Source organism: Saccopteryx bilineata, chromosome 5 (assembly GCF_036850765.1).
Source record: "Saccopteryx bilineata isolate mSacBil1 chromosome 5, mSacBil1_pri_phased_curated, whole genome shotgun sequence".
Classification (NCBI taxonomy): domain Eukaryota; kingdom Metazoa; phylum Chordata; class Mammalia; order Chiroptera; family Emballonuridae; genus Saccopteryx; species Saccopteryx bilineata.
Window position 1 is genome coordinate 264,377,780 of NC_089494.1, and position 15,489 is coordinate 264,393,268.

At 48.9% G+C, this 15,489-nt stretch overlaps 1 protein-coding gene across 4 annotated transcripts in view; it reads right to left on the reverse strand.

The window, feature by feature from the left end:
- The window catches only part of HTT (huntingtin), a 128,859-nt gene that overhangs the window by 74,019 nt on the left and 39,351 nt on the right, over positions 1 to 15,489 (reverse strand). For all 4 annotated transcript variants that reach the window (XM_066280426.1, XM_066280424.1, XM_066280425.1 and 1 more), the window contains 11 exons: positions 14,994 to 15,355; positions 9,832 to 9,994; positions 9,522 to 9,640; positions 8,034 to 8,145; positions 7,642 to 7,779; positions 6,700 to 6,858; positions 6,510 to 6,607; positions 5,162 to 5,301; positions 4,038 to 4,101; positions 3,704 to 3,804; positions 505 to 651 (listed from right to left, as the gene is read on the reverse strand). In XM_066280426.1, the coding sequence (XP_066136523.1) occupies positions 505 to 651; positions 3,704 to 3,804; positions 4,038 to 4,101; positions 5,162 to 5,301; positions 6,510 to 6,607; positions 6,700 to 6,858; positions 7,642 to 7,779; positions 8,034 to 8,145; positions 9,522 to 9,640; positions 9,832 to 9,994; positions 14,994 to 15,355 (1,603 nt within the window). The remainder of the gene's footprint in view (positions 1 to 504; positions 652 to 3,703; positions 3,805 to 4,037; positions 4,102 to 5,161; positions 5,302 to 6,509; positions 6,608 to 6,699; positions 6,859 to 7,641; positions 7,780 to 8,033; positions 8,146 to 9,521; positions 9,641 to 9,831; positions 9,995 to 14,993; positions 15,356 to 15,489) is intronic.

The window sequence follows — 15,489 nt, forward strand, 5'->3', positions numbered from 1 at the left end:
CAGTCTGTGCTGCTCATCTGAGAATCAGACGAGACTGTAGAGCCATTTGAAACTGCACATCAAAGTTTCTCACAATAAATGTTAATATTTACTACAAATCACTGACCCAGTGGATAGCCCTAAATAACACTGGCATTCTTAAATATCCCGCTCACCTAAAAATTAACAGGCATGCTGCAACCAGGCACATAGAAGGTAACTGAAAGTGAAAAGTTTAATGGACAAGTTCTCAGATAAGACAGCAAACAGAAAACACACTGTCGGTATGTGGCTTGTGATGAACAAGCTGAGGTTTACGGTGTCACTCTGCGTGACTTACTCAATAAAGAGGTGGGTGCTAAATCCTGAAAAAGAGAAATCTCCTGTCCAAGGAAGTCCACCTTCTCAAACAGCCTCACCTAAACCCCTAAAGGGTTTTTTCCCCCTAAAAACCCTTTGTAGACGAAAGCCCTATAGCAAGGCACCAGGAAAGGGGGCGTCACCCCATGCTGCTTGGCGGTGTACCTGGTGATCGTGCTGACGGAGAAGTGCGATGCGGGCTGCGCCTCGTGCATGAGAAGCTTCAGGTAAACACTGCTCTGGTCCCTCGCCACAGCCACGACCGGGTCAGCCTGTCCTTGGTCGCAGTCATAAAACAGCTTTGGGACAAGCCTAGGGCATAAGAGTAAGGTTCATTCACCTCCAGAGTACCGGAACTCACCTTGTGGGCTCACCACCCTTCTCTGCCGAGGTGGTTAAGCCTCCAACACCGCCCGCCCACAGAAGACCACCCCCCTTTTCCACAGTGTGGCCACCCCTCTCAGCTGAACCCCACGCAGGGCACGGGCGGGCGGCTCTCCTGCAGGTGCGGTTGGCACTCAGTGCGCACTGTACATGCGAGAGGACCCGCGCACTCATCACAGGCGGTGTGGGGGTGGAGCTGCGGGAAACAGCCGTTTTATCACGTTGGTTTGTAAACCCCAATATCTCTCATTTAAACCTCCTCCATAGAGACTTGGTCATGAAGCACCATTTTTTCCAGGGTATATAATAAACCGCTGTCATTTTCAGAAAATGGTAAAGATAGAAAATCTTTGACGAGGCAAGTCACACAGACCCAGTTAAGTCACTGAAAAGGTTCACCTCACAAGCAAAGAAATGCAAATGACAACAATGCAAGTGGACAGGATGTCACCAAGTATGACTTCGGTTTTCACTGAGTAGTTTGATCACAAAGGTTTTTACTTACTTTTTTGTTTTCCTTATACTTTGTTCAGTAAACATGTATTATCTTTAAAACCAAAGTGATTTTAAAAAAATACCAATTTCTTTTTTTTCTAAAGATTTATTATTTATTTTAGAGAGAGTGACAGAGAGAGAAAGAGAGAGAGAGAGAGAGAGAGAAGGGGAGGAGCAGGAAGCATCAATTCCCATATGTGCCTTGACCAGGCAAGCCCAGGGTTTTGAACCAGGGACCTCAGCGTTCCAGATTGATGTTTTACCCACTGCGCCACCACAGGTCAGTCAGGCAAAAGATACCAATTTCTGTAAACAGCTGACGTGTATTTGTTCCTGTACTGTCGGTCTGGCGAGCAGAACCAGGCACGGTCACGGCTTGGCGTCGGGAGAAGAAACTGGCAGACGTCAGGAGAGTCGCCTCACAGCACGTGCCAACACCCACAAAAAGCCCACTCCTGGGGCCAATCCCAGAGAGTGAACAGGAGCCCACACAAAGTCTTCTGGGCAAGTGCTCCCAGCAACACTCACAGTCTCAGGAAGTAAATAATACCCATAATCTGCGAAAGGGAAGAACGAAATGATCCCTATGACAGAGGACTCTGCAGCGATCGCAGGACGCACCACTGCGAGCCACTATGCACGCTGACCCTCACACACTCAGTGAAGAAGCCAGGGCCGAAGCTCACCTACTGTATGGTCCCGTCTACAGAACATGTCTGGAAAAGGGGGCTCTCTGGAGACAGGAAGTGGGTCTGTGGTTGCCTGGGTATGGGTGGGAACTCGGGGTTTGTAAACGGGCACAAGGGATCTTTGTGGGGTGATAAAGATGTCCTAAAATTGGATTGTGGTGATACTTACACAAGTACGTAAATGTACTAAAACTCATTTAATTTTACACTCAAGAAGTATAAATTATACCTCAAAAAAGCTATTAGAAAAAAAAAGCATCAAAAAACTTCCCTTAGTACCTCAATTTCCAAAAATTAATTTAAAGGAAAAAGAAATGATACATAAACTTTTATGTGTAACAATGTTGACTGAAGCACTGTTCATTATTTAACTCAAAGATAACTTTAGCCTGACCAGGTGGTGGCGCAGTGAATAGAGCATAGGACTGGGATGCAGAGGACCCAGGTTCGAGACCCCGAGGTCGCCAGCTTGAGCACAGGCTCGTCTGGTTTGAGCAAAAGCTCACCAGCTTGAACCCAAGGTCGCTGGCTCCAGCAAGGGGTTACTTGGTCTGCTGAAGGCCCGCTGTCAAGGCACATATGAGAGAGCAATCAATGAACAACTAAGGTGTTGCAACGCGCAACAAAAAACTAATGATTGATGCTTCTCATCTCTCTCCGTTCCTGTCTGTCTGTCCCTGTCTATCCCTCTCTCTCACTATCTCTGTAAAAAATAAATAAATAAATAAAATTAAAAAAAAAAACTTCAGAAGGAGATTTGCAGTAGTGAATACATAATATGCACAGTATTATATAACTGTATACCTAAAACCTATATAATCTATTAACCAGTGTCACCCCCATAAATTCAATAAAAAAGATAACTTTAACATCCAAACAAATATTATTTATATTAAAGCTTATCAGAGCAATATAGTAAAAAATGGCACTAATCAAAATTTCTTTTTTAGAGGAATATTGGGTAACTGGAAGATGCTAATAATATAAGTAGAAATTATTAGATTGCCAAACCACACGTATATTTTGACCGGATGTTGTGAAAAGAAACTCCTATACAGGACACGCAGCAAAGTATCAAGAGTAATTATCGCCCTGGCCGGTTGGCTCAGCGGTAGAGCGTCGGCCTGGCGTGCAGGGGACCTAGGTTCGATTCCCGGCTAGGGCACATAGGAGAAGCACCCATTTGCTGCTCCACCCCCCCCCTCCTTCCTCCCTGTCTCTCTCTTCCCCTCCCGCAGCCAAGGCTCCATTGGAGCAAAGATGGCCCGGGCGCTGGGGATGGCTCCTTGGCCTCTGCCCCAGGCGCTAGAGTGGCTCTGGTCGCAGCAGAGCGACGCCCCGGAGGGGCAGAGCATCGCCCCCTGGTGGGCAGAGCCTCGCCCCTGGTGGGCGAGCCGGGTGGATCCCGGTCGGGCGCATGCGGGAGTCTGTCTGACTGTCTCTCCCCGTTTCCAGCTTCAGAAAAATACAAAAAAATAAATAAATAAAAAGAGTAATTATCATCTCCAAGAGGCAGAAGTGAAGGGGACTTATACATTCTCTATGTTCCAAAGTCTTCACAATGAAAGTCAATACTGCTATAACAGGAAGTTAGTATTTTGTTGTTGTGTCCATTGTCATTGTAGACTCTTGCAGGAGAGAACCAATTTTTTTTTGAGAGTTTAGGAGTAGCTAGAAGTGACCTCGAGATTCAGGAACACTGACCTATGACCTACGAATGTCCCTCTCTCCCCGCTCTCACAACCTTAGTGCTTGAAGCAGAGACGCGAATAAGGAGACGGGTGCGTGGTGCGTACCTCATCAAGGAAGCGGCAGCAACGTGTCGCACCCTGGGGTCTTCATCTCCGAGCAAATAGATGACCACGTTGTTGAGCACTCGTTCTTGTAGTTTTAAAAGCTTTGGGGATAAGAAAAGAGACAATCTCCATATTTAACTAAAATTTTCAGTATGAAATTTTGGAAAGCCAATGAGAAAGAACTCAAGAGCACTCATCTCAAGTTAACACCAAACAATCACAACTTGCACAACTGAACAGGAGTGAGTCTGAGCAGCAGGCCGGCAGTGAGACTCCGCACCAGGACAGGGTGACATGGAGGATCAACACAGCCTCACGGAGATGCGCTGCTTACCCCTGTGTAGTGGTGAGCGCCTCTGTGCAGGTGTTCTGCTTTTGCTTCCAAGAAACTCACCAACCTAACGAAAGAACACATTTCACAATGCAACAGTTCATTACTCCAAACACACCTCTGATGGCCGGAATGATGCTATTAATAAATCGCTAGGGCAGGGCGGCCCCAGAGTGGTTTAGTCTGGGCACTGAAGAAACCTGAGGGCAGAACTTACTTAAAATAATGGAAATACTACCACATTACAGCAAGAACTCGTATCCCTTCATACTTGCGGACTCCGGGTGCCCTGAGGATTAGCTAAAGGCAAAGGCAGAACGTGGGCAGCTTCGGGAAGGGGTCGCCCCGCCCCGCTCACTAGCTGCGGCCAGTGGCACTCAGTGTCCCTTCTGGGGAGACGATCCCCAGTTCTCAGAGGGGTCCTGAAGGTGCAAGCAAACATCCAGCAGAGGGTGGCCAGCACGCCCCTGGTACACGACCAGCCCCTGCAAATGGGGTTCCAAAAAAACCTGGGTAATAAAGGAAAATTTCGCTTCTGAAAGAAAGCAACACGAACCAAAAAACTCAGTTCTAATGAAAAACTACAGCACATCAAAATTCATTTTTTTATTGTGACAGAACAGAAATCTGCTCTCTGGCCCACATTCAGGATGGTGATGATCCTCCTAAGAACGCAGACCTGACACGAGCTTTGGATCTTAAGTCTGAGCCCTCTGACCTCACCATCAGAGAAGACTAAGACCACCAGAAAAGTGCCCGCGCTGCCGCACTGAGAAATGTCCAGGAGAGGGTGGGGTGAGACAGAGGAAAGCGCTATTGGCTATATCCCCTCAGGTTCCTGCTGCTGGTCACCTGGGGATGCCCACTGCCTGGGGAGGCCCGGTACAGCTAAGTACCTGGGATTATCAAGTGATATCTGGGGGTTGCCTGGAGATGCTACCTGGGACTAACTGGCAATGCTCACCACCAGGGGCTACCTGGTGACAGTACCGGGGCTACCTGGCGACACTCACTACCTAGGATTACCTGGTAACCATCACTACCTGCATCAATGGCCTGGGCCTTCCAATACGCAGTGTGAACCCTGAGGGGCCGCAGTCCCCGTGTAGAGAAGCCGGCACACACACCTGAAGTCCATCTCCGCAAGAGTGTCCAGCAGCTCCGTCCTCACCAGCCAGTAGGAGCTGCTCCTCAGGCTCAGCACGTCGGTGACCAGCTGCAAGCCCAAGTCACTGTAGCTGCTGCTGCAGAGGCTCATGACGCAGTGCTGGAAAGCAAGGCCACCACAGCGGCGTCCGGTCAGTCACCTCACTCGCACACGCTTGTTCCACGTGTCTCAGCGAGATGCTGACAACGTAGGCTTCGCTCCAGTCAACTCAAGTTTCATAGCATCTTCCTGCCTAATCTTAATTCTCCTCTTCCTCCCCCTTCTGCCTGTCTCCCCTAAAACACCCACCTCACAGACCCTTACCAGCAGCAGAGGGAGACTGGGTAACACCACTCCACTTCTAAAGCAAGTCTCAGAACCAGGGTAGCGACCTGGGGCCCACACCCTTGCTGATGTCACTATGTACAGTGCTCCACAAGGGGACAGAACAGGGCTCCAGTGGCCACACGGCCCCTGTGCCCCAGCACACACATGGGCACTTCCACACACAGGCTGATGAGGGGCCAGAGACCTGACCATGCTGACAGCACATCTCTGCTCGACCAAAACTTGGCCGTTTGGTACTGAGGAAGGATTCTGCCCAGGTCACGAAATTTGAAAAAGGGAAGGCAGCCTACAAACGGACAACTTAGGGCTTTTGTTTTGATTTCCACTGGTTAGGTTTTCCCCTGGCGACTGGCCCGTGTCATTTATAAATCAGGTGGCACAGAAAGGTTGGACATGCTACCACACAAAGGACAGAGGCCACGCCACTGACACCAACAGAGGTGACTCATGCCCTCTAGGCCTTATTGTAACTCAGCATTCTGTGGCCTAATGGAGCTGTTGTTTTTAATTCAACAGGTTTGACACTTCATGTTAGCAAGCTCTATTTCTAAATATACTCATTTTTAATTTTATTTATTGATTTCAGAGAGAGAGGAAGAGAAAGAAAGAGAGAAAAACATTGATTTGTTGTTCCACTTATTTATGCATCCATTGGCTGACTCTTGTAAGTGCCTGACCAGGGATCAAACCTGCAACCTTGGCGTATGGGGACAACGTTCTAACCAACTGAGCTGCCCAGCCAGGGCTCTAAATATACTCTTCATGAAAAAGTATACGTCAAACAAATACTCTGAGAATCAAAACTTAAAAGTCAACTGAACCGCAACTTTAACAGCAATGGTTTGTTTCTCTCCAAAGCTAAATATGTATTATTGTTTATTATTGTTTACAGCTTGAGAACATCTGGATGTATTTTATATTCTAATTATAACAATGGTCAAGTTTCCAGTTCTCAAAGAAACGAGTTCCACGATGCTCACCCGCACAGCTGTACACGCCAACTTGCAAGTTACGGAAGACTCATCCTTCAGGGTTTTCTGCAGCAAAGGAACACAGTCCGCCAGAGAGAATGTATTTCCTGACCAGAAGAGCAAGGAACAAACGCCCTTCATGTCAACTGGGACATGACAATGGCACCCAGAAAGGGCCATCCTCAGAGGTCGCAGTTACCTGTCTGAGTTCGAACAGAGCCCATCCAATCCCCCACCTGGAAGTGGGACCGGCTGAGGATGGAGCAAATGAGCGTCCCGCACAGAATGGCCGTGGCCCCTCGGACCTGCGGGTCCCCATGGTCGATGTAGCTCAAGATGTCTGAGACGTACTGCTCCTCTGTGGGGACAAATGGCCCAGCCGCTCGGAAAGGTCCCACCTTCAACTTCCTGACTCAATTAAAGCTTAATTCCCAGGAAAGAGGTAAGAAGGGCCACGGGCATTCCAGATCCAGACAAGATCCGACCAGAGTAACCTCAGTGGTAAACGTGTCCAGGGAACAGAGGCTCTTGATGTGGCATCTCCCTGGTGTCACTCAACACACAGCAGGTGACAACCCCAGACTGTCAGCTGGTAAGCAAAATTCTAACTTTTGACTTCAAAGAAGATTAGAAAAAATTCAGACTAGTCCACACCTAGCTAAAACATCCAAAAGCACAAGTCTGTCCCCTCACCCAAAGAAAGAGTGAGGAAGGGAGGGTGTGAGGCGAGTTTCGGGAGCGAGGCCTCCCCGCCACAGCTCAGTAAGTAGGTGTGACCAGGACGTTTGCTATGGGGGCCACACCAGAGGACGCCCCGGCCGCCCTCAGTCCCCACCTGTCACTGAGGGTGAACATCGGGCCCGGCCAGTGGGGCTGTGGTACAAATGTTGATTATGTACGAATTTGTGCTTTTGGAAAAAACTCAACATACAGTCAACTGGGCCTTACACTCCCAGAATTCTATTGTCCTGTTGTGTGTATTCCAAGACACCGGGATCTATGTGTTAACAGAGTGCCACACACAGTTCAGATACCAGTCAGCTGACCGCACAATGCCCTGAAACTAAAATAGGCACGGTGGACAGAAATCGTTTTCAAAATAGCGATTAAACAGAGGAAGGAGGCGGGAATGTTAACGCACCAGGGCACTCCGCGGTGGCCAGAGGCACTTTATAGAGCTTGCTGAAGAAAGCCTCGGGCAGAAGCGCCACTGCGGCCCCGACACAGCTGAGCGCCAACGCCTTCACGCTGACACGCACGTCCCGGTCCGGAACCAGCGCTGCAGAGAAACCCCCTGCATCACCTTCAGCTTCGGAGCAGCAAACATTTAGCTCCCAAAAAAGCAACACCAGACCCACAAACGCCGTGGCCTGTCATTCCCTCCCCTCGCCCTCCTGTCTCTGAAACCGATGCTCACGCTCCCCCCGCCCTGACTTCCTCGGCAACTGTGACCGGACATGAAACTGGTCACCAGGCTGACTCTGAAACCCAGCGAGGCTTCCCTCAACTCCGCGCCGGTCCTTCCATACTCACCATTTTTCTCCCCGGTCAGCAAAAACGAAGCCGATAAAAGGCGGACACAGTGGACGAGGGGGGCAGAGTCACCGTCAGTAGGCTGTCCGATGTTGCCTTTGATCCGGCACGGCTAGAACAGAGAAGCTGACACTTGTCTGTCTGAGAACCGAAGAACCTGAACATTCGGCCTTTGGTTCACCCCACGGACAGTTCCCGAGCAGAGGCCAGGCCGGGTGCAGGGGATGCACACACGCCTGCTTCTCTGCCGTGGACACATGTGACCTCAGACCATGGTGGGGCAGGTTCAGACTGGTAAGAGGTCATTAGGACACAGGGTCACATGGGCTGTGGCGGGGATGAGCTCAGTGCAGAGGGCACAGCGGACAGGAAGGCAGCTGAGAGCCAGCACTCAGGAGAGGCTGCTCGAGGTGTACAGCACGAGCCACACAGGACAAGGAGGAACTCCAGCCTGCGGAAAACCCAAGGCTGAGAAAGAGGAGGCCTTGCTCAGACATGAAAGGAATGATGGAGGTTGCCATGGTGACTGAGCACCTATGTGGGACTAAATACAAAACACTATTTCTTGCCCTCAAGGGACTTAAAATTAACTGGGAGGACAGGCAGTTTATCAAAAGGGTAAATACAGAATTACTGTATGACCCAGCCATTCACATCAGAGGATTGAGATATCTGTACACTCATGTTCATAGCCACATTGCTTTATTCATAATGGCCAAAAGGTGGAAGTAACCGTGTTCATCGGTGGACAGAAAAACAAAATGTGGTACATACATATAATGTAGTATTATTCAGTTTTTTTTAAAGGAAGGAAATTCTGACACCTACAACAAGGATGACCCTTGAGGACATTATGCTCAGTGGAATGCACCAGTCACACAAAAGGTCAAATACTGTATGATTCTACTTATATGCGTCCCCCAGAGGAGTCCAATCCAGAGAGACAGAAAGGAAAACGGTGGGTCCCAGGGGCTGGGACAGGGGAATGGAGAGTCTGTTTAATGAGAACAGTTTCAGTCTGGGAAGATGAGAAATATCTGGAGATGGATATGGTGATGGTCACAACAATCTGAATATACTTAATGCCACTAAACTGGCAAATTTTAAGTTCTGTGTATTTTATCACAATAAACAATCAATCAATTCAATGGAACAAGAACAAGAAATGATGCAAGGCCATACGGACCATCGAATGACTGGTGCAAGAAATCGGGAGGGAGACAGGACAGGGTGGGAGAGCAGCCCTAGGAGGCGGAGCCCCAGGCAGCCGTCTGGGAGTGGGCAGGCCCTGGAGAGGCAGGCGAGGAGAGCAGCCCTGGGAGGCGGAGCCCCAGGTAGCCGTCTGGGAGTGGGCAGGCCCTGGAGAGGCCGGCAAGGCTGCAGCCTGGGGGAAGGCTGGGCAGAGGCCCCGCCCAGGAAAGCCAGCGAAGCACGTAGCTCTGACCCCCATCAGCCCCCACGCTGCCCCGCCCAGCCTCAACCCCGCACCTTGTTCTCCTGCTCTCCTGGGTCAGCGGCCTCCTCTCTCGACACAAATCTGTCCATGCTGCTGTCCGAGGGCTGTCTGCGATGGCCCATGCTTTTCAGTAAGTGTGCCTGCTGAAGGGCTTCCGAACACAGAAACCAGGACTCAGTGACACGCTGCCCATTAAAATACCCATGTGCACACTGACACAAAGACAACGCTAAAGAGATCGTTTCTCCATTGGTCTTCCTCCTTTACAACTCAGGAAACGGAGACAGCAAGCTTTCCTCCTGGGAGCTCAGGTTCCTCAGCAAGTCACTGAAGCCGACCTACCCACTGAGGAGTCTGTGAAGGCATCGATGTCTTCATCAGGGAGGATGCCCATGGCCTCTTCCTCCTCCTCCTCTTCCTCCTCCTCCTCCTCCTCCTCCTCGTCCTGGGATGGGCCCAGCTGCGTCTCCATTGCCGAATACTGGCCATCAGCGCCATCTAACACCTAAATAGTTCACAGGGGTCTGTGAGGGTATGCAGTGTCACCCCCGGGGGACAAGCCCTCAGCACAGAAGGGCAAAGGCGATACCATACATGTGACGGACCACGTCTCAAACACGAACAGAGGCTGTTCCTCAAATGCACATAGAGACACGTACATAAATTATCAAGAGCTGACCAGTCACATTACTACTACGTTATAAAGAGCTTGAACTCTAAAAATTCCAAAGAATTTCCAATCTGGAAATTTCTTTCTGAGAGAGATAAAAATTTTCATCTTCACAAGCAAGTTTTACAGTAAGTCAAAAATGAGGAAAAATCTTTCAGACCCAAAGCAAACAATATATCAGGCTATATCCTCAAATGCCAGGCCTGAATCAGCTGATTCTTGGACAGTCTTTCATCTATGGAGCCACAAACTGGGTTATGGTTCCACACAGCAAGACTCCTCACATCTACTCAAAGCCCCCTTAACTGGTGAGCTTTCCATATGCTATTAAATTACTACAGAAATACGTTCTGTATCATATTTAAAGTATCATTTCAAATCCTTCTAGTTAGTTTTTCTTTAAATAATTTTATTTAGAAAATTAAATTTAATGGAGTGACACTGATCAGTAAGAACACACAGGTTTCAAGTAAACATTTCTAAAGCATTTTAAGTGTTGATTGTGTTGTGTGCCCATCACCCCAAGTCAAATCATTTTCTGTCACCATATATTTGTCCCTCTTTACTCCCATCCCCCTAACACCTCCCTTGGTAACTACTTTTTTTTAAAATTAATTTTAGAGAGAGAGGAAGGGAGAGAAAGACAGAAATATCAATCTGTTTCTGCATGTGCCCTGACCAGGGATCCAACCAACATCCTTTGCATATCAGAATGATGCTCTAACCAACGAGCAATCCAGCCAGGGCCCACTTCACTTTTGTTTGTGTCCATGAGTCTCAGTTGTATATCTTACCTATGTGTGAAATCAAATACAGTATTTCCCCATATATAAGACACACCTATTTTCGAAAAATTTGGGGCCTAAAAACTAGGTGCATCTTATACAGTGGTTGTGGCATTTCAAATGCCACAGATGGAACTGAGGACCAGGCAATATATGAAGACAGTGATTCTCATCAGACACAGTTGAGGACAGGCTAATGGATGAGAGTTTTGACAGTGATGAGGAGCTGCATGAATTTTATGATGAATAAAACTTGAGTTCAGTAACTTTATCTAATACTTTTTTTTCAAATTTCGAGCCCCAAAATTAAGGTGCATCTTATACATGGGAAGATATGGTCGTTCTTGGCTTTTTCTGATTTTCTTATTTCATTTAGTATAATGTTCCCAACCAGAAAGAATTATTTCCTCCACTCTCCATCCTCCAGCTGAGTTAACAAAAAAAGCCAGAAGCTCCCTGACAATAAACAACATGTTCTGAGTGCATCACCGCACACCAGGCAGAGTGAAAAGCACTTTTCATGTATTACGTGCCCCAATCTTCATGAGTCTCACAGCACAAGCACAGTGACCATCCCTCCTGTGTGGAAGGAGAGCAGGGACAAGAAGGGCATCCTGCTCCAAGCTCCACGGCCCAATGGCACAGCCCCATTCTCCTCCTGGCAGGCTCCCCAAGCCAATGGCACAGCCCCATTCTCCTCCTGGCAGGCTCCCCAAGCCAATGGCATAGCCCCATTCTCCTCCTGGCAGGCTCCCCAAGCCAATGGCATAGCCCCATTCTCCTCCTGGCAGGCTCCCCAAGCCAATGGCATAGCCCCATCCTCCTCCTGGCAGGCTCCCCAAGCCAATGGCACAGCCCCATTCTCCTCCTGGCAGGCTCCCCAAGCCAATGGCATAGCCCCATTCTCCTCCTGGCAGGCTCCCCAAGCCAATGGCATAGCCCCATTCTCCTCCTGGCAGGCTCCCTAAACCAATGGCACAGCCCCATTCTCCTCCTGGCAGGCTCCCCAAGCCAATGGCATAGCCCCATTCTCCTCCTGGCAGGCTCCCCAAGCCAATGGCATAGCCCCATTCTCCTCCTGGCAGGCTCCCCAAGCCAATGGCATAGCCCCATTCTCCTCCTGGCAGGCTCCCCCACGCCAAGCCCCGCAGCCCCTACACCGAGCTGTCACATGAGGAAACTCCCATCCCAACCTTCAATTTGCTTGTTTTTCTCTATGGCACTTAAAATCACCGGGCTATGTGCTTGCTTGCTGACTGGTTATTGGCTCATCCCCCGCACCACACATCAGGCACACCTAGTAGAAGGGCGTGCACACCTGGCCCACTACCTGTTTCTGTAAATAAAGCTTTACTGGAACACAGTCGTCCTCATTTGTTTGCACACTGTCTACATCTGCTTCTGCTCCACAAGGGAGAGGTGTGTATACGACAGTCCACACACTCCAAAACCGAACATGGTCACTCTGCCCTCCAAAGAGAGTCTGATGACTGGCACTCTGGTTTACCAGCTGCACAGGAGCAGTTTTGTACGCTGTGCCTCAATTTCAGCCCCAGCTCGTAGGACACTCCCTGCATTTGTTCAGCCAATAATTAACAATGAGATACAGGACATGGCAGCACCTCGACAATGGAGAGAATGACAGGGTGTGAGAAACACCAAGGGAAGGCGCTGCGCCCCACCACAGGCCAGAGAGACCAGCGCCAGCCACCCCAGCAGTGTCCCCTGAGAGAGAGCATCCACCATTTCCTATGGTCAGTCTTCTTCCTTCGAATAAATATATCCATAAACCACTTCCTAAAAAGAGGAGAGCTTCCCATGGAGCTGAGGCTGTGAACAAACAACCCCCTCCACAGGCTCCCAGCTCCTGAGCCAAGCACCCTCCCCACCCCCACCCCCGCCCCCAAGTGCTAGGAGAACTCGCTCACCCGTTCCTTGCTTAAAAACACTGCCCAGGCCCTGGCCAGTTGGCTCAGTGTTAGAGCGTCGGCCTGGCATGCGGGAGTCCCGGGTTCAATTCCTGGCCAGGGCACACAGGAGAAGCGCCCATCTGCTTCTCCACCCCTCCCCCTCTCCTTCCTCTCTGTCTCTCTCTTCCCCTCCCGCAGCTGAGGCTCCATTGGAGCAAAGTTGGTCCGGACACTGAGGATGGCTCCGTGGCCTCTGCCTCAGGCGTTAGAATGGCTCTGATTGCTGCAGAGCATCGCCCCCTGGTGGTCATACTGGGTGGATCCCGGTCGGGCGCATGCAGGAGTCTGTCTGACTGCCTCCCCGTTTCCAACTTCAGAAAAAAAAAAAAAAAAAAACAAAAAAAACAAAAAAACAAAACAAACACTGCCCACTATGCACTGTCTGCCCCACCCTCCTACAGGTCGTCTGGTTAAAACCCCAACCACCAGCCAGCTCATGTAACCAGGGAACTGTAAACCCACATGCAGGGCACAGCTGCTCAAAGGGGCCATGTGGGTGCCTGAACCCAGAATCTGCAGCTGGGTGTTTCTGTATTCATTAGTGTATAAACAAAACAAAGCCATGTTCCTAATAAGTTTGTTCAGTAGGAGCAAAACACTTAGTTGTACAAATGTTTTAAAATAAAATTGAGGTATAAAACTTAGTAATACGGAGTGAAATAAGTAAATCAGAAAAAAGTTTGTTCAGCAGGAGCAAAACAGTTGTACAAATGTTTTAAAATAAAATTAGGGTATAAAACTTAGTAATATGGAGTGAAATAAGTAAGTCAGAAAAAACTAAGAACTGCATGATTCCATACATAGGTGGGACATAAAAACGAGACTCAGAGACATGGACAAGAGCGTGGTGGTTACAGGGGGAGGGGCACAAAACCAGATAGAAGGTAACGGAAGACAATTTGACTTTGGGTGACGGGTATGCAACATAATTTAATCTCAAAATAACCTGGAGATGTTTTCTCTGAACGTATGTACCCTGATTTATTAATGTCACCCCATTAAAATTAATTTTCAAAAAAGAAATTAAAAAAATAAAAATAAAAAAAACTTAGTAATAATCACTCTTGCACCAAACTTCTGATTTTGACTGTCCTTGAGGTATTTCCTGTCCACTAACGCAGAAATGACAGGTACCTAAGTACATGCTGTAAGGTGGAGTATGTTGTAAACATTTTTAGAAAAGTCAAGCATCAACATAATGCAGTGTTAATGTTATTAACCACATTGCATTAAGCCCACAGATCTGTTAATAATAGGTTCCTTAAAGATTCTTTTTTTTTTTAAATAATGATTTTCACTTCTGCCCAATAAGTCTTAAAGAATTTAAAATGCACTCAATTTTGCCTGACTGGTGGTGACGCAGTAGATAGAGCATAGATCTAGGATGCTGAGACCCTAGGTTCAAAACCCTGAGGTTGCCAGCTTGAGCGTGAGATCATCGATGATTCCAAGGTCACTGGCCTGAGCAAGGGGTCACTGGCTCTGCTTGAGCAAACCGGTCAAGGCACGTATGAGAAGCAATCAATAAACTAAGTGATGCAACTACGAGTTGATGCTTCTCATCTCTCTCCCTTCCTGTCTCCCTGTCTCTCTCTCTCTCTCTCTCTCTCAAAAATTAATAAAAAAGAAAATGCGTCTGGCCTGTGGTGGCTCAGTGTACAGAGCATTGACCTGGAACACAGAGGTCACAAGTTTGAAACCCTGGGCTGGCCGGGTCAAGGCTCATATGACAAGCAATGAACAACTAAAGTGAAGCAATTATAAGTTGATACTTCTTGCTGCCCCTAACCTCTCCTCTCTCTATAAAGTTAATAAATAAAATCCTAAAAAATTAATTTAAAGCACTCAGTTTTAGCAGAGTCCATAGCATCAACTAATCTGATTTCTGACCTCAATGTTCAACACAAAAGACACTAGGCCATTTCCCTCAGGGAAGGTCTCAGAGGGTCAAGCTCTCTAGTCACAAGCTGAGCTGGTGCCCTCTGCACTGTTTTTACTGAGTCAGGTGGGAAGAGGGTCCGGATCTGGGCCACCAGGAAGAGTCCTTGGCAAAAACCAGGGCACCCCTCGTCCACTTACAATTTCTGAACTGTCGGAAGGGGTCACGGCTGAGTCGGGTCCCTCGGTGGTGGTCTGGGAGCTGTCACTGAGGGGTGAGGAGGCCTGGGTCCCGTCGTTCAGGTCCATGGCCGGGTCGGACGGGACAGCGCTGATCTGGCTGGAGCTGTGGCTCAGGATGTCCTCCTCGTCCCCATCGGTGGCAGCGCTCGTCAAGTCACAGCCGGTCAGATCCACCGAGTCTGGCTGCAGGGTGTGCTGGGAGCGCGGCTGCTCGGTGATGATGTCATGGCCTGTGGAGTCGGCGGCCGAGCTCACAGAGCCAGGAGTGGAGACCCCAGAAGAGGCCGCCAGCTCCCCGCAGATCTCACCCTTGACTGAGGCTGAAGACAAAGAAACACTCATTCCTCAAAGGGCCGGGGAAAGCATCCCATGGGGATCAAATACCCTAAAATCCACTGTCACCCTTTTAACTGCAAAACTCCTGAAATACAGTGAAAATATGAGCTAGCGTATT